Source organism: Pituophis catenifer, unplaced genomic scaffold, assembly GCF_029215685.1.
Source record: "Pituophis catenifer annectens isolate HBS135680 unplaced genomic scaffold, rPitCat1.0.hap2 SCAF_2, whole genome shotgun sequence".
NCBI lineage: Eukaryota > Metazoa > Chordata > Lepidosauria > Squamata > Colubridae > Pituophis > Pituophis catenifer.
In genome coordinates, this window is record NW_027256882.1 from 145,946,438 (window position 1) to 145,966,484 (window position 20,047).

General features: G+C 35.1%; 1 protein-coding gene across 1 annotated transcript in view; it reads right to left on the reverse strand.

Annotated features, from left to right (window-relative positions):
- Window positions 1–17,665: 17,665 nt before the first annotated feature.
- Window positions 17,666–20,047, reverse strand: part of CEP112 (centrosomal protein 112) — a 276,604-nt gene continuing 274,222 nt past the window's right edge. Inside the window, exons 25-26 of the mRNA XM_070934742.1 lie at window positions 19,826–19,927; window positions 17,666–17,734 (exon numbers count right to left, since the gene is read on the reverse strand). Coding sequence (XP_070790843.1) covers window positions 17,666–17,734; window positions 19,826–19,927 — 171 coding nt within the window. The remainder of the gene's footprint in view (window positions 17,735–19,825; window positions 19,928–20,047) is intronic.

Here is a 20,047-nt window from a genome sequence, read left to right on the forward strand (position 1 = left end):
GGAAGTTCTTAGAAAGTACTTCAGCTCAAAGCATTATCATCCTTGTGCACTGTTGGAGAGATTCTCCAGGCAACTTCATAAACTTGAAGCTTCAGCTTTCTGCCCCTTCAACTAAAGATCTCATCTTGATTAGCCTTCAGAACTGAAACTCATTCTATTTTAAATAGTTTCTTCAAAATTAAGAGTGCGCAGGACAATTTGTATCCAAGTATACTGCAAATAAATACATAAATAAAACACACAAGAATGTAGTACATTTAATGAGTACCTTAAGGTACTGAATTAATATTGGGGAACTCAAGTTCAAGTATACTTGAATTTGAGTCATGGAAGTTCACTGGATGACTGGATGACTCTGGACCAATCATTTCCCACTCAAATCTATCACACAAGATGATGATTGTCGGGAAACATTGGAAGATGGAATGTTATATAGGCTATCCTGTCCTCCTGGAAGATGGGATATACAATCAATGAATGTGGTCATTGTCCACATCATGGTCGGAAGCATATATCACACTTGTCCCAAAGGAGGATACTGATCCACAACAAATCAAGAATTATAGGCCTATATCCCTGCTAAATTCAGATTATAAAATCTTCGCTACAATATTGGCAGAAAGACTTAAAAGATACGTAAATAATTTTATACATTCTGATCAAAATGGATTTCTGCCAAAAAGGCAGATTAAAGATAATTTGAGGATAATTCTGGACACTTTGGAATACTATGAGGCACATCCAGAGAAGCAAATGGCTTTGATATTCTTAGATGCACAGAAAGCCTTTGACAATGTGAATTGGCGATTTATGCTATTACAACTGAAACAGATAGGCTTTGGGAGGAAATTTATTCAAGCCATAGAAGCCATATATCATAAACAAACAGCAAAAGTAATGATAAATGGAGAATTGACAGAATCTATTGAAATACAAAAAGGAACGAGACAAGGTTGTCCACTGTCACCTCTGTTGTTCGTGTTAACACTAGAAGTATTAAATAGAAATATTAGAGATGAAAAAGAAATAAAAGGAATGAAAATTCAAAACGAAGAATATAAATTGCAAGCATTCGCTGATGACCTGGTATTTATTCTTGAAGATCCATTTGAATCAATAAATAAACTGATAGACAAAATAGGAGAATTTGGAAAAGTAGCAGGTTTGAAAATAAATAAAGATAAAACGAAGATTTTGACAAAAAATATATTAAAAAAACAAAAAGAAGAATTGGCGGATGTATCGAAGATGCAGGTCACGAATAAGGTTAAGTACTCGGGGATATATTTGACAGCAAGATGCAGTACACTCAAGGAGAATAATTATAATAAACTTAAACAACGGATAGTGACAGATTTGGCTAAATGGGAGAATTTGCAATTATCATTGATAGGGAGGATATCAACTATTAAGATCAATATATTGCCTAGAATTTTATATTTGTTCCAGACAATCCCAATTAGGTTGGGAAAAGATTATTTTGAAGATTTGAATAAAATAGTGTTAAAATATATTTGGCAGGGTAAAAAGGCGAGGATAAAATTAAAACTGCTGCAAGATGCTAGAATAAGAGGAGGTTTTGGTTTGCCGGATTGGGAACTATATTATCAAGCAACTAATCTGATGTGGATCAAAGAATGGATAATGTTAAGAAATACTAGGTTGTTGACTTTAGAAGGACATGACTTGTTGTTGGGCTGGCATGCTTTCTTATGGTACAAGGGCACAAAAACACAGGGGTATTTTAGAAGACATGTTATACGAGAGTCTTTGCTATTAAATTGGGAGAAGATTAAAAGACAACTGTTGTGGCCCCGCCCTCTGAGCCTGTCCCATCGGAGGAAGAAAGCTCCGAGCATGAGGAAGAGGAGTCAGCCAGGCCTCCCTCTCCAGGCCCCTTCCCTCTGGCATTGTCTCAGGTGCCGGCCGAGGGAGAGGAGATCAGTAGGGAGACAGCTGGCTCGGATCAGAGTGACGAAGAAACATCATTCCTGGACGCACGCCTCCAAAGGCGTGATAAACGTTTGCAGCAGTTTAGGAGGCGTGCTAGGGATTAGAACTGAGTCACTGGACCACACCCCAGAGACTATATAATAGAGGGTAGTGGTCAGTGATCCTTGTGACGAACAAAAGTAAACCTTGGATAGTCACTAAAGCCTCGTTCGGAACTGCGGAGAGAAATATTATTTCTGCTTGGACTTTTTGTACGCTAAGTACCTTATCTTTCTGTTTGTGAAAATAAAGGCATTTGGCAGACGGTGTGTCTATCGCTGCCAAGTGGGAGATAAGACCTGAGTGCGTTCCAAAGTGTTTCCTTAACCCTCGGCTGGCTGTGTTTGTGTGTGTGTGGGTACGGGGACAGAACAACAACATTATTTAAAAATTCCAGTCTGGTTATCTACTATTGAAGCATTCTCATATTCAATAACATTTAGAAAGGAACAAATTGTTAGATATAGTGAATTATTGAATGAAAAGGGTGAACTTAAATCGAAGCAAGAATTAGAAGAACAGGATATAAAAATGGACTAGTTTTCGTACATGCAAGTACATTCTAGATATGATAAAGATTCTAAGACAGAGGGTTTTTACAGTAATCTGACTTAGATAAAATTTTAACAGGTTCTGATGACTATGTAATTAAAAAATTGTATGGTTATTTATTAGAGGTAAAATTGGAAGAAGAACAAGACAAAAAACAATGATTGCACGGGGGAAAAATTTTGGTTATGGAATTGATTTAGAGAAATGGCAAAAATTGTGGATGCAAAATTATAAAATGACAATGTCAACAGCATATAAGGAGAATTTGTATAAGATGTTTTACAGGTGGCATTTATCCCCGACAAGTACAACGAGGATGTTCAAGAACAAATCCGAGAAGTGTTGGAAATGTCATCAGATACTGGGCTCATATTACCATATGTGGTGGACATGTGTAGAAGCGAAAAGATACTGGACTAAAATCCACACATGGTTGGAAAAAATGACAAAAAAACACATAAAATTTAAGCCAGAGATTTTTTTTATTAGGGATTGTGCCAGAAATATACAATAGAGAATTGAGATATTTGATTGTGAATGTTTTAACAGCTGCTAGAATTGTGTTTGCTAAAAACTGGAAAAATGAGAAAATACCAACGCAAGATGAAATTATTAAGAAAATTATGGAATGTGCTGAAATGAGTAAATTGACATTTGAAATTAGAGAACAAGAAGATAAACAATACTACAAGATATGGGATTTATTTTATCAATGGCTAGATAATAAAACATGGAAATGAAATATGAAACATGAAATGAGTTATAAATATAATATTTGAAAATAATTTTTTTGAAGCGACAAAGCTATAGTTAAATAAATGATAAATGAGGATGTTGATTTGTTTGACAATATGAGAAATTAGATAATTATTAAATTCTGAATATGGGGATGAAGCACAAAAGATTTGTAACCAACTGACACACGGTTTGCAATTGTAATGGATGATGGATTTGTTTTATGTTTTGTTTAAAAAATTAAAAAAAAATTAAAAAAATGTGGGGCTATTACCATATTAACTGCTGTAAATAGAACTGTGGAAATGGTGAAAATGTAGTAACTAGTGACTATTTCAAAAAGTTCATGAACCCAATCATACTCTTATATTATAAATAAAACTTTGGTAAAGTATAGCTAATACTGGGCACAAATTATTTTATTGCACTACACTGGTGTCCTTTACTATTGTAGCATTGGGGGAGGTTTATTGAAAATATTCCTTCTTGAAGGATTTATGGGGAAGTTTTCTAACTAAAGACAGCTCTGGTTTAAAAAAAAAAAAAGGAGCCAAAGCTGTGGCATAATGAAGAACTGGCAAGTAGACTGGCTCTTCATCATTCCTTTCTGGATAAAGAAGACTTGAGATCACCTACGAGTACTCCACACAGCTGCTCTTTCCAAGAAGACCACAAGACAGCCGTTTCCCACAGGTCTAGAGTTTTGGGAGACAAGCGAATAGCCATGTTGCTAAAGCCACAATTGGTGCCTTTGAAAGAATACTGGATTTGTATACTTCATGTTCTCTCACTTTCAGAAAAGCTTGTTAACTACTTTTTAGTTATTAGAAACCTTTGGACCGAAAAATCTGAAAGCACCGGGTGAGCTTCCTTCAATCCTTAATGAATGAAGTTTTAAATACAAGTGAAATTGGATAAATACATATTTCTGTTTTTCTTTATTATTTTTTACATTTTCTATTTTTCTTCTTTTCTGCATTTTATTTTTTTAGTTTGTATTAGTTTTTACTGTTGCAATTCTACTTTTAATAAAATCACTGTATAAAAAAAAATAGTCCATTATAGTGATGAATATGAATCTTAATTAATGTTACTTATCCTCTGCCAACTCCATATTTGTTAGAATGTTTCTCAGTACATTTATAAAGCTGGACAAAGTTCACTGGTTAAATTCAAAGACCTCATTCAAATCCAAATAATTTTATTTATATTTAAATGTTCTATTTTGTTTGTCCCATCTATATAATGTTGTTTTGGATGGACACTATCAATAATCATCATTAACAAAAGAAGAAGAACAGAATTAATCCAACCCAAACAGTGCAAATGTAACAGATTAAAAAAAAACCATCATATTAAGGACCGACAGAAATGTAAACTAACTGAACAATCAGGAGGAAAAAAATCTCTGGAACAAGCATTTTTAAGATGAATATTTGCAAAGAGAGAGGCAAAGATTTCCACACTATTTCCATTCTGCTGCATCTGCAGAAAAAGGCTTTTTATGTATTCTAAGTCTCAGAAGTCATTGGTCTACACAAAAAAAGCCTCACAATGTAGGCACTTATGCAACAAAAAGCATTTTTTAAACAACTAGCTCCTTGAATGATGCCAAGAATCATACCTGTTTTGACTGATAGGAAGGTAACCTTGATCAAGATGTAAGCAGCAGCTGGTTTCCTAATGGTCTTCAGAAGGAGTAGCACATAAAATAAATAACCCTTAATCCCCTGTTCTGAGTTCACTCTCAGAACAATGAACACCTTGGGCTAACTGCTATTGGCACTGAGAATTTATTTGATTGACACCCTTCTTTTCCACCCAGGCAGTTTGAAAGTTCAATAAGAGTTAGCAATTAAAAGTTACCATTGATAAATTAAAACTGAAAAGCCTGCCTAAAGAGAAAGGTCTTGACTTCTTTCTAAAGCACAACAATAATGCAAGGAAGTAGGATGTTGGCTTTTATTTATTTATTAATCAAAATTATATAGCTGCCCATCTCACGAAGTTACTCTAGGATGGCATACAATAATTAATTTTAATACCCAGCCTTCAGTGGTGTGAACTCTTTGGGAGCAGGAACATGAATAAACAAGCAGTCTTTGCATATTAATAGCTCCTCAACACCTCACCTGCTAACCTCTGGATGCTCACCTTGAATAAGCCTCGGGGAACGCAAGCAAGCCTGCATCTCCTGGAAGCCATCTACACTGAGGGTGGCAATCATTACAGACAGAAGTAGAATTTCTTTTTCAAGTGTTGCATGATGTTCCATCCCTGATTATTATAAAGCATATATATTAACCACAACAAGTCTGTTCAGAATATGTAACTTGTTGCAGCCTTATCTTGAATATATTTTGAATATATCCAGTCTTTTGAATTATGTGAATCATGACACCCTCGAAATCTCCCCTTCTTCCACAAATTCTGGAGGGGCATGGGACTATTTCCTAGATTATTGAAATTCATTTTGTAATTTCATGTATTTTGATGTCATGTCAATGAATATAATAATCCAAACACCATATGTTTGGATCATTAAAAGGGGGGGGGAGAGAATGTGTTATGGTTTCTCATTTAGTTAAGCTGACATTTGAGAAATATGATTAAGCCTCCATACGTCTATCACTAAATATTTTGATTGATTGACTTCATGAATCAACTCAATATATATTTATAAAGATTTATTTTCTACATTTAGAGGGAGGGAAATATTTCTGGCAAACATGGTAAATAATGTAATTCATACTTCAGGAGTTGTGAGATCAGAAACTAGCGTTAGAATTCCACCATCAGAAACAAAATATTCAAAGCTACTGCTGCTGTGCCAAATTAAATATGCATAGTGTAACTACAAATAATTGGGCTAAATCAAGTTCAGTAAGAGATATGGTAAAATGGATAGTTGTATCCTGTACCCTTTTCATGACATGAAACTCTGGGAGGTATGCAAATGTAACTTTTATGCACAGAGTTCCCAATTTCTACCAAAAAGGATGTTTCGTGTGAGAATAAGCAATCTGGAAGCAGATCCAGGTGGGTATTGTAATACCCAGCCGGTCTATATATTGAAGAATTTGTACAATGACCAGCAAATCAGTTTGAGCAGAGCAACTGATAATTCCAAATTGCAAAAGGAATGTACAAAGTTGTTTACTTATTTTCCTTATGTATAGAATATATTGTGAGAAATGCTAGACTCAACAAAATAGAAATTAGAATTAAAATTGATGGGAGGAACATCAACAAGCTTTGATATGCTGATGTTATCACTTTGATGGCTGAAAGCAAGGAAGAAATAAAGTACAAAGTTTCTTGCTGAAGGTGAAAGAGAGTTTGAAAGGTAGTCTGCTGCTTAGTATTCTAAAAAGCAAAGCAAAGCAAAACAAAACAGAACATCCCCACCAGCTATTTAATTATTTATAAAACAAATTTACATAACTGCCCAACTCACAGGTAGGTGACTCTATCATTATGTCAGCAAGCATGGCCAACCCAATGCAAATGCATTAAGAGAAAATCTAAGTAGTGGCAGACTTTATCTTCTAGAGATGATGACTGCAACCATAAAATACAGAGATCTGCTACTTAGGAGAAACAGCATGGTAGAACTAGACAAAATATGAAAAGTGCAGAGATCCTGCAATGACAATAAAGGGACATATTATCAGATTTATAGTTTTTCCTGTTAAACACATATAGCTGAATGAAGGGTGGGGGCGGGGGGGGGGAAGAATCCTTTTAAACTCTGCTGTAGGGAAAGTTGTTAAGAAGACTTTGAACGTCAAGAACAAATAATTCAATATTACATGAAGTAAAACCAGGATGTTCATGAAAAAGTTAATAATAAAGCTATAGTTGAAATAGAGGTTCCATCATCAAATTAGTATGCTCAAAAATACCAATGGACCAGACAGTGACTGATTCAAAGAAGATCAAATAAAGATGGAAAGAATATACTGAAATTCTATATTGTAAGATGTCAACATCCAAGATACTTTAGAAAGTATTCCCTATTTGCAAGACTCTCTAGTGCTAGAAAATGAAATGAAATTGGCACTCTAGTCATTACCAAGTCAAAAAGCTACAGGAATTTGTGGCATATCTATAGAAATATGACAAGCAATAGATGAATCAGTAAAGACTCTAATAAAGCTATGTCAACAGACAGAGAATGGTATATTGGCTAATAGATTGAAAGAAGTCAATCCATGTGCCAGTACCTATTGCGTGTAACCATCACACAATATTCTTAATGTACACGTAAGCAAAACAATACTTAGGATCATCCAATGCATATTAGAGTCTGGTATGGAAAGGCCAGATGTTCAAATAGCTTTAAGAAAGGCTGAGGGATACAACACATTATTGCTGATGAATATTGGATAATTGAGAAAGCCCATGAATACCAAAAATGAACCAAGATCTGCTTTATTGATTACAGAATGGCCTTCCATTGTGTTGATTGTGTCACACTATGGAATGTGTGTAGAAAACTGGGAATCCCAGAAGATTTCATTGTCCTCATGGGACAGCTATATATTGATCAAGAACACTATTATGAGAGGGAAGGCTGAATATAAATTTATGTGTACTAATCATGCTGTAACATGGTAAGCAATGTTATGCAGAATAAGAAATAGTAAGCCTAAGAAATTAAGACTTGGGAGAAGGACAAAAACAATATAGTTAAATTTAGTTTATATCAGTACCATATTTCTCAATTTCCTCCTATTCTTCATCAATTTTATTCTCTAAAATTCTAATCTTCTTTTTAAAGATCTCATCATCTCAACCATTTTTCTTGACTTATTCTTTACAGGTAGTCCTTGACTTACGACCACAAATTTTCTTTGTACCATATAGTATAACTTTGTACCATATAGTATTAACCTTGTTAACTCTCAAAATTGTTAGATCTTCACATCAGAATTTCATTTTTAATGTATGCCAATGTGTTCACAGAAAAAAATGATAATAAAAGTTATATCTTATTTCCACTGCTAAAGAAGACAGTTGTTCTTGCCACAATTGTTGAGTGAATCATTGTAATTGCTAAATTAGTTACACAGTTGTTAATCTGTCTTCCCCATTGACTTTGCTTGTCAGAAGGTCGCAGAAGGAGATCACGTCCCCAGGACACTGCAACCATTATAAATACAGGCCAGTTGCCAAGTGTCCTAATTTTGATCATGTGACTGTGGAGATGCTTCAGTATGTGATTTGATCCTTATTTATCCTCTGTATATGACCTCATTTATCCTCTTTATATGTCTAAACCACCTCAACTTATTCTTTCATACCGGTCACTCATTTTGGTATTCAGCCTGCATTTTAGCACCATTTGTTCTTAACTTGTTCTTGCTTTCCCACACCATACTTCTTTCATTCTAACTATATTCAACATCGTTCTTTTCTTGACATGCCCTCTTTTCTCTTTGTATAAAGAGGGTGGGAATATATTCTTATAAACAGTCATTTTTGCATCTTTTGCAAGTATTTAGGCACCCTGACTAATTTTTTATATGTCAATGAATCTCTAAGTAAACAGAAACTGACACAACTTCTGCATGATATGAAATTAAATGTTACTTTTCTGTAAACTACAAGTTTCTTTCTTTCTGGGTACAATTGTTTTTATAAATTCAAAATAAAAAAACCAGTGATTATGGCACTAACAGAACATAGTGTTCTTCCATTATCACCATTAACTGGATTATAAACTTCCAACTATCATAGGCTTATAGACATCAATTCCTTAGGCATCCGCAATAATTCTAATTTGTACTTTTTGAATGCAATTTTAGCTTTTTCATTCATAATTAAACCTGTATCTTATTTCAGTGCATGTTCTTATCAGGTCTATTATACCCTTCCCCTTTCTCTTAGTTTTATAGACATACAAGCATACTATTTTGTTTTCTTTTCACTCGCAGTATTTATCATTTATTCCTTTTAGTTTTCATTTCAAGATTAGTTGGTTGAAAATCAGGGTCAAGCTTACATTTAATTCCCTTATAAAATCTTGAATACCGATTGCATAAATTAAAAAATTACAAACCTTATCACTTGAATACACACAATTTGTAACTTAGGACAATATTGCTAATGGAAAAATATTTCCGCCCCCCAACTCCTTAAATGTTTTGTACATGAATCTTCTTTCACTTTCTATCATTTCTTGATTTTCCATTTTCTATTGCCAGCAAGATTACAAGATAGCACTCACAAATATAGTCTTATAAAGAATTTTATTACAAATTTATTACTATACATATGATACAAATCAGTGAGTGGGACATGATAGGAGTGAATTATGATGGGAGACACTCAGGCACCTACATACACAATATGTCCTTATTGATTTATTAAATTTATATACCGTCCATCCCATTCTGAAAAGCAACTCTGGGCCCTTGCCCATCTCGGCCTATTTTCCTTCCTCCTATCCTTCCCCAAACATTCCACCCCTCTAATCAGAGGTTTCATACACCTGCACATCCTTAATGTGGAATTGTCCTAGAAGAACATCGGTTTGGACATTTTTTACTATAACATTATTTCACATTACTTTAATCCTTTTCAGATCAGTGTCATCACTGAAACACACAAAAGAATGGAGAGAAGAAGGTGACAAATGTGCAAAATATTGTAAATGAAGAAAATTAAAAATAAAGGGTCGATAAAGATAATGATAATAAAGGATGGGAAAAATGGGGAATGTATATAGTAGAAAGTAAGAGGAACGAAACTGATATGTAAAAAGAAATACATATCATGTGTTTTGTATGTTTGTGTTTTGTATGTTGTGTTGTGTTGTTGTGGTAAAAGAAAGAAAGAAAGAAAGAAAGAAAGAAAGAAAGAAAGAAAGAAAGAAAGAAAGAAAGAAAGAAAGAAAGACACAGAGGAAAGTGCTTTTTCCAATTTGAAAACATTTCACTTCTTATCCAAGAAGTTTTTTTCAGAAGAAATTTCTTGAATGAGGAGCAAAATGTTTTCAAAGAAAAAAACCTAAGCAAGTCCAGTTGCCTTTTGAAAAATGCATCTCTGGGATAACCATGACCTGGATGATTGAGAATCCCCGTAGACACAGAAAGAAATTCCACATTGCTGGAAAAACATCCCATCACTGTACATAGCCTCTATAACCTCTACTCTGAATGGAAAAAAAAATGAAAAAGTTAAGGAAATGTGCAAAAAATGTATCTATATTTACAATAAGTAATGTGCTTAGAGAACTGAATAGATATCACAAAAGATGGCATGACAAAATAAAAAAAGTATTCAAGATCAAAGCGCTGTAGAAGACATACATCTTTAAATAACTTATGCTTCTATTCTGAGTTTTTTTTGGTTACACTGATTATTCACATTCAAAGAAAAGAATGAAAAGATTATAAAACATTGATAAATGTCTAAAAGAGAATGTTGGATGTCCAATTAAATTTCATAATTATTGCCAAAGGTCATTAAAGAGATCTGCTGGAAATAGTACTTGGACAAATTAACCAATTCTGTTTTTGTCATGTTTGTAAAGTGTAGAAATCTTTGTTATAAAGATTATGCTTAAAAAATAGAATCAAAAGACCCTCTCTCTTACAAGATTAATTGAACAATGCTGGAAATAAAACAACCTTGCAATTTAAATGGCTTTTGAGCTATGAGATGTAAATAGGACATGGCTTGTTTTTAAAATGCTGTAGTTAAAAAGAGTAAATAGGAAAAAAAAAAAACACCAGCACAAAGGATTTTAAGAAAGTGATTGGTTACCATACTTAAAACCAATGATACATTTTTGTTTCAGTATCTTGCAATTTCAGCATTCTTTGATAATGTGCTTTGAAAGAGGCAACTTGTCTTTAATGACACAATTTAAGCAGGAATTATTTTTTCTCAGCAAAAATATCAAAGCTGAGACTTTATAAAAGAGAAAAGTATGAATTAAAATGACCTTGTGTTCCAAAATCTTTTCACCTACTGCTTGGTGTTCTTAGTGCCTTTTTTCCCCCCTTTCAAAACCAGATCTGATGCTGGTGCCTTTGGCATATTGAGATTTCAAAAGGCAGAGCAGTATTTTAAAAAAGAATCCATACTCTTTCTGTATGATGTGTTAGAACTACTTAGCATCAAGGATGCCCTATATTTTTAGTGTAACCTTTCCTAGTTATTAAAGCAATCACAAGTATTTTCTTTCTGTCAGTGTTAGAACCTTATTTACCAAGGGCAAGTCTGAACAGAGCATGAACTAATAAAGTTGTTTTTTTAAGAGAGTTGGACAACTAATAAAAACAGTCCATCAGTTCTGCTGCAGGAGGCAAAAAAATAAACCCACACCCCCATCTTATAATTAAGCCATCAATATACATTACATATCCAAAAAAGAAGTTGGGTATTTCAACCAATATATTGTATATAAACATGAACAGGAAAATAATATGAAAATCACTAAAAGTATAGATAACATCCACTATAGCAATTACTTTTCCAGGAAAGAAAAATTATTCAGAACTAAATAATCTATTCTTGAAACCCTTCAACAGCCAGAATGTAATGGAGGATCTGGCCTATTATTAGGGGTGTGAAGATAATGGGATTAAATTTATGATACCTAATTATAAAAGTGTGCATATGTGTACATTAATAATAATAAGAGGTACCTTAAGGCAGAGGTAGGCATACATGATTGTGGCAGATTGAGGTTGGCATAAATTAGATGAACTAATCCACAGGCTACAAGTTTACATGGTTTTGACTGTTGTTTGAGGCATTTTAGCACATTTGATGGCCTTGGGAATGTCCCTGTCTTTTCTCTTACTTAAGTCCTCAACAATCCTCAACAACTGCCCTAGCTTCTCATTTAAATATTGAGTAGAAGTTTTGGTTTGCTTAACTCATCCTTAGATTTTTAATCTCTGCTGATTTCAGAAGTCAGGATACAGTTCCAAAGTTCTACAAATTTATTTCATGCTACCTACACACAAGAATCTGAACTACAAGGCAAATGGATGCTAGATAAAGGTCAATGGACTTCAGGGGGGGCTGGACTTAGGTCTTTTATGGGGGTGTAGAGACTCCAAACTGATGATGTGTTTGAACCCACCCTCGGGCTCAGCCTGGTCATCTCCAGCATCACATGCCCTTGGTCTTCAAAATGCCTATGCTGTAGCTTCAGTTTATATCTTTAACCCACAAGCTTCCTGAAGCTGGAGAAAGCAGGAATTCTTCAAAAATCTCTAAATGATAAACTCTAAACTGTATCCTACAAAATGTCATCCTGCATCTGCATTGAGGTAGGTTCACCCTTAATTCAAAGTTAGAAATATTAAAAGGCAGGCTATACTATAGTTAAGGAAACAAAGGAACACATGTTTTCTATGAAACAGTATAGAATAAATCATTATCATTTATTGAATGGGTGCCCAACTTTTTGGCTTCCTTGGGCCACACCGAGTGAAGAAGAATTATCTTGGGCCACATATAAAAATATATAATATAGTTTTATAATATAAAATCAAATAATGATGTTAAAAGTTTACGATACATCCAGGGCCGTGAACTGGATCCCTGATTTATAGCTATTGATGCCTAAATTGCATTTAAACCTTTAATTTAATAGTCCTTGCTTGCTTGTTCATAGTGGTTAGAATTCTTTTTTTCCGCTTCAAAGTCGAGCCGCTTGCAGACGAAGAAATCCTCCCCCAAAAGTTCTCACAGCATTTTATCTGTAAAGTTCACAATTTCCCAAAACAAAGATCAAGTTGCAATTATTCCTTTTTACTCCTGAAGGTGTCTCTCTGCAATCCACAATTACCAATTGTCAAACAAGTATTCATTTTGTTTCAATCTGCATCAACAATCTTATTTAGTTTCTCTTTTTCTTTTTAGCTTTTAAAAATATCAAATCAGTTTGTAGTCCAGTCCAAATTTACACAACTCTTTTCATTTCTTTTTTCTTTTTTCTTTCATTTATACGACACTTCTATTTTAAAGCTTATTATCCATTCTCTTTGTTTTTCTTGAAATTCGAAAAAGAAAGGAAAAAGAAAGGATCTATTTATTTATTTCTGATCCTTTAACCACTCTTGGGGCAATTTCTCTAGTTATTTAAAATTTCCAAATAGTTTTATTCCAAAGTCAATTGGAATTGGACCTTTTTATCAGGTCCGCCTGATTTGCCAGTTGAGTTCCTTTCTGGATCGGGACTCGTTACGTATGGTCACTCACGCCCTTGTCACCTCACGCCTGGACTACTGTAATGCTCTCTATATGGGGCTCCCCTTGAGGAGCACCCGGAGGCTCCAGCTGGTCCAGAATGCAGCTGCGCGGGTGGTTATGGGAGCGACGTGGCGCTCCCATGTCACTCCCCTCCTGCACGAGCTGCACTGGCTCCCGGTGGTCTTCCGGTGCGCTTCAAGGTTTTGGTCACCACCTTTAGAGCGCTCCACGGCTTAGGACCAGGATACTTATGAGACCGCCTTCTGCCACCAATAGCCTCTCACCGACCAGTACGCTCCCATACAGAGGGGCTCCTCAGGGTGCCGTCGGCCAAACAGTGTCGACTGGCGATCCCCAGGGGGAGAGCCTTCTCTGTGGGGGCGCCTGCCATCTGGAATGAGCTCTCCCTGGAGATACGGAGGATCCCAGATTTACGCACTTTCTGCCCTCAAAACATTTTTATTCCAGCAGGCTGGACTGGCTTGACTCTCCCTTTTAATTTTAGTTTTATATAAATTGGGTGTTTTTAAATTCGTTTTTGGGCCAAAATTATTTAATGTACTTTTAATTGGCTTTTTAACTTTTGTATGATGTATTTTTATCTTGTGCCTATTCACCGCCCTGAGTCCTTCAGGAATAGGGCGGTATGTAAATTGAATAAAATAAAATAAAATAAATTTTCCATCGGGTTTTTATCCCTTTAAAATTATGCTTTAGAATCTTCTTTTCTCCTCATCCTGCTCATTAGCCGCTGTTTCATCACTAGGGGTCTTAAAGTTACAAAGATGTTTTCCTTATTGTTATTTCAAACCATGAGTTGGCTGTCACTCACCCGGCTTCCAAAAACTCCGTTCCATTCATCACACCTGCTCAATGCTTAATCCGGTAGCCCAGCTTCGTGGCAGCCGCAATGGCTGCTATCCCCCGCCACCCTGTCATAGAGAGTTTCCTCTGACCTTCAAGGAACTTGCCTGTTCCTCTTGATCTTCTGAGGTGCCTCTCCTTCTTCCCTGTCCCTACAGGACGGTTCTGGTCCGCAGACCCATCGGCAGCGGTTAGTCAGTCCGGGTTTTCGCGGAGCTCATCAGAGCCTGCTAATTCCCTGACTGTCTCGCCGCGACGCCAAACCGGAAGTCCTAGAATTCTTATTCTGGGGTCATGTTCTTAGTAGGGCTTTCCTTCATGTTTGGGAGTGCCTGAAATGTGAATCCTTGATCCTACATTATAGGTACAGGTAGTCCTCGTCTTACAACAGTTCGTTTAGTGACTATTCAAAGTTACAACAGCACTGAAAAAAGCGATTTATGACTGTTTTTCACACTTATAACCTTTACAGCTTCCCTGTGGTCATGTGTTCAAAATATAGATGCTTGGCAATGGTAGTTAAATTGTCCTGGGGTCATGTGATCATCTTTTGCAACTTTCTGACAAACAAAGCCAATGAGGAAGCCGGATTCACTTAACAACCATATTACTAATTTAACAACTGCAGGGATTCACTTAACAACTGTGGCAAGGAAGATCGTAAAATGGGGCAAAGCTCACTTAACAACTGAAATTTTGGGCTCAGTTGTGGCTGTAAGTTGAAGACTATCTGTATGCTCATTCAATTCTGCAGTGAGTATAGCTGGCAATAAGGGAAACTCAGTTGCAGAAGATAAGGAAGTCACCAATAGAACTACTATTGAAGAATTAATATGCAAAGCAGTCTTTAACTTCCACTGCACTTTCTGAAATTAGCACATGCCATAGGCAGTCTTAGTAAGTGAAAATATTAATAAACTTATAACTGTAATTCATAAATCAGGGAGTTCCTGATGTGAAACTCTCTTCTGCCATTAACAAATGACGTGATCTTAAGCAAAATTTCCTTTATTCCCCTTCTGCAAAACAGGATATAACAATTGTCATTCACTTTATAGGATCGTAGGAAAGACAACTAGACAAGGCACCTGAAGTACTCTGAACATGTAAGAATGCCAAATGCACTAAAAATATTATAATTACTGTTTTTCAGAAGAACTATCCTTCAAATCTTCTTGTCAAAATACTTGGTAATCAAAAATTCGGTATTTTAATATTTGGACACAGAGTTACTCCAGACATGAGAGACAAAAGAGTCTAATTACCACATCTATATATGTTGGAGGGCTATATAAATTCCTTCTTAGAGTCAATATCATGTATTCAGAAGCAGGCTGTTATTTAATATAATATTTTCTTTTATCACTCACGTAAGCATTAGATTTTAAAATTGAGTAAATGTGGCCTTTTCTCACTTAATTTCAGAAGATGCGGGGGCCTCGTGGAAATATGCAATCATGCAATTAGTCCCTTGTAATGGAAATATTAATAGTTCTTTTTGGGCTTGTTATTTCCTAATCACATCAGATAATTAATGACTATGCAGGACATTGGAAATAGCAAAAGTACACTAAATGGGAATGGCACAAGGAAACAAACCATATAATTATATACTAAAGAGGGAGATCAAGAGAAAGAATTCACTGTCCACTCTGTGAAACAGTCTTAGCTGTCATGCTATACCACATTATTGCGAAGTGACCCATTCCAGAATAAAATATATATTCTTACTACTCATATTCAAACTGAGCAGCCAAAACAATATGCACAATCAGCAGACGTAAAAGGTGTATCCTGCCATACAAACTGCAACAAAATAATTTTGAAAACGTTTATACTTTGCTGCAGATACCCTTTCCAGTAAATAAGATGTTGAAAACAGAAATAATATTGAAACAAAAATGTACAAAAATATTTTAATAATGTAACATATGAACATGAAGCAATACCATATAGGTTTTAACATGTTTTGGCCAATAGAATATAATAAGGACTTGATTTTAGCATGTATTTAAAAAAACTGCATTATGAAACAAGGGACAAAAGCAATGTAAGCAAACAAAATTATGTCAGGTAGTGAATATATCAAAAACATAGAATCTTTTTTATGGTAAAATGATTCAAATGTGTAGTAACTTAAAATACTGTAATGAATAAGGGTGTACTTTTATTCCTTAATTACACAATCTAATTTTAAAGAACAATCACTGATCTCCCAGATTAATTCAAAAGATCCAAATCTTCAAACCTGCTGAAAGAAATCCATCCGATACTTGAATCAAACCATCACCTTCAGTAATTACCTAAAGAATAAAATATTCTCATCAATTATCCATTTATTTTGTACAACAGACAATCCTAACATCTTTTAGATTCTTTCTCACTTTCTGGAAACAATGCCCCACTACACAGATATTAAGTACTAAAATGAAAGACTTCTTGGATTAATTCAGAATAATTTTCAATTATGGTTTCAATTGGGAAACTATGGTTACCAGGAAGAGAACAATTGAAGACCAGAAAGCAGATTATGGAGTTGAGATCTGAAGTTTCATCAGAGCAGGTGGCAGCACTTATGTGACCTCGACTGATCCTGATCAAAACGCTTACCAGTAGTACTTAGATGAGAGACTAACAGGAAATCCCAGGGCTATAAACTACAATGTTTTAAATATTCAAGTTTAAACTGGACCAGAGTTTTTATGCACAGATCTTGCAACACAATTGAAGTGTGGCAAAAGTCTCTGGAAAGGCCTACTCAGTAGAAGTGATCTAGCTTTAAATTAGAGTCATGCCTTCTATCAGTTTAATTAAGTGGTATTTACATATCTTATATCCCTACAGAAATGTTGCAGAAGTCAAAACTCTTCTTAATTTGCAAAAAAGAAAAGGAAAAGAAAGCAGTGACATCATTTTGAAGTGACATAACCACTCTTGTGAGTCATTCTTTTCAAAGAGTACAAAGCACCTTTGAGCTATTATTGCAACATTTGTGCATATTTTTGCATAACAGGAGAACAATCTAAAAAAAGCCAAGGAGGGTAAAGATCTTGGGCTTTAAAGATACAATCTTGAAGATTATAAATTGTATCGTTGTACTTTTATCTCAAAAGATGGCGACACTTCATAGCCCTGTAACCATAAATTGAGCCAGTGTCTCAGGTGTGTTAAATCAAGGCCCAGATCAGACTTGTACCCGCCAGCTGTTCTAGACCTACTAAACTGCAAAATTATAGATGCACAACTTTTTGAAATGGTTGTGCTTACTAAAAGCAAGCTAACAATCATAGTAGAAGATACTATCTTACCTTCTGGTGCGATATGTGCTCAGTTCATCTTGTAGAATTGATGCTCTTTTTCGTAAAAAATTTACCTAGAAAATACAGCTGTTGTGACTGAAGAGCTTCTAGTATATAACAGACTTATGAATATATCAGCTTGCAGTTCCTCAGATATATTGCTTAAGCCCTGTTTATGGCCTGATAATCTAGGGATTGGTGTCCCAATGTCAAACAGCCTAAATAGGGATCAAGTGCATTTAATCTTCTGAGAATACAGTCCATGTTCTATGTTCATGTGGTATTACACATTTTGGGGAAAAAAATGAAATACCTAAATTTTGTTTACAAGAAATGCGAAGATTTCAAAACTGAACACTAGCATAAGAATACCGAATTCTGCAATTTAAGCATCAACATTAATGGATTACACATGTCTTTGTGAGACACAAACATAAGATTCTACTTTTGAAGGGTGGTCAAAAACTCTTTGTTCGGAAAGTAAAGTTATAAGCATGCTATAAAAGTTCATTAGCAAAGTGCTAGGATAGAAGACAAAGAACACAGTGAAAAGCCTCAAAATTGAGGAGCTGGAGGCAGCCAGCATATTTTAAATATAAGCAAAGCTTTGTTTGAGAAGTGAATATTTCCTATTTGTTCGTTATTACTGCTGCTCTGTTGGTGTTTTTACCTAACCAAGCCCTCTCATTCCTCTGGAACAATTCACAGCCCTGACAGGTGCAAGGATTCCACTGTTCTTTCTGGCTGATGTTTTTGAAACAGGAATTTCAACAATTTTCAAAGAAGACACCTGTGCTTCAGAAGCTGTTAAGAGAACAGCCTGTAGCTGGATATTGTAGTTCACTGCACAGGCAGCTGCGAGCTATGCTTTGTATATGAGCACTCACTTTTAAAAGTCTGGAGTTACTTTTACTCCTTTGAAATGTTATGTATGCTAGCAGAAGCTTTGAAGACTGAAATCAAATTTCAACCTCAAATTCACTTCACTGGAAGCTGGCGATTTTTCAGTTGTTAATAATGTTAAATTTGCATGCCAGTCATAAGTCACATATATTATTAACTAATTTCCTAGATAATCCATTCTTCCCTTTTGTTATTTGTAATGGCAACACTGGATGAACCTGAGCACCAGCAGGAATTCCTTCTCAAAATCAGTGGTAGTATCAGCAACACCCATAAAGTACCTGCCATTATCAAGAGGGAACATGATTTGCCAGGGCAATTCCTTTAGAAATAGCATTACAAGGTGACAAATCCAAGTGCACCATTTCCAGATGAAAAAAGAAGTAACAACAACCCTATTTGAGACTATATGAATTGGAAAAATGTAACTACTGGAGGTTTTCTAGTCTTTGATTTTAGTTGGGTTCCTATCAATGTCTTAGTAATTATAGGAAGTTACAGATGACCGGTTCATATAGTTTTCTGTAATGCTATTATTTTACTAAATATATTTACTGCAAAAGAAAACTTTTATTGATGATTACCTTATGAAGTGTGAATTGATTTAACAAATACTCATTCATCCACTTGTTCTTGTTCTAAAAACCCTTGGTATTAAAGGAATGTCAGGATAGCAAAATTATTCCAAGTAACAAGTGGCTCCTAAACGTTCTTGCTTGAAGAGGACTTAGTTCATCACGGTATTGGAATGTTTGCTTGTTCAACAACAGACTGAAAAATGTAACTTCACAAATCCCAATTTGGGGCCCCACTCTTTCTCAGGTCTGTATCACTCCATTGCTACATGCATGGACAATAGTAAGCAATGACAAATTATTCTCCCCAATGCATCAATGTCTTTTTACAGAAACCATGCATGCTTGAAAAACAAAAGATGTTTATGCAAAAACTATCAAATTTAAAAAATTATGTTCATGTTTAAATATCAAATGCTAGAACCCTCATCACTTAAGAGATCAAAAATGCTAAACGTCTCTCTTTATATTGGTGCAGAGAAAAAACAGAACTAACTCTAGTGAGTGAAGGTTGGAACTAGCTAAGGGAGAAAAAAAAAACCAGAAGCAGAGATGATGAGCTATTAATTGTCAAACTCCATTGCTTATACCAGCATGCTATGGATATTTTTGTCAGCTGTTTGAACTAGCAAATCCTAGATTACATGCTACTGTACTATTCTGACAAATGGAACATAAAATCTTTACCTGAGATTTTAGTGAGAGAATTGTGTCTTCAAGTTCTTGTCGCAAAGATGATGGCATTAGACCTTTCAGTTTGGTTTCATATTCTTGCCGTATAGAAGTCACCTGAAACCATAGAAAGCAAGCATTTCCATAGCGAAGATTAGGTGAGCCAGTTAAAGTTATTTAGGGGCAATCACTACCTACATGTTTGAGGTAATATCAATATGAAGAGAAATGTTGACA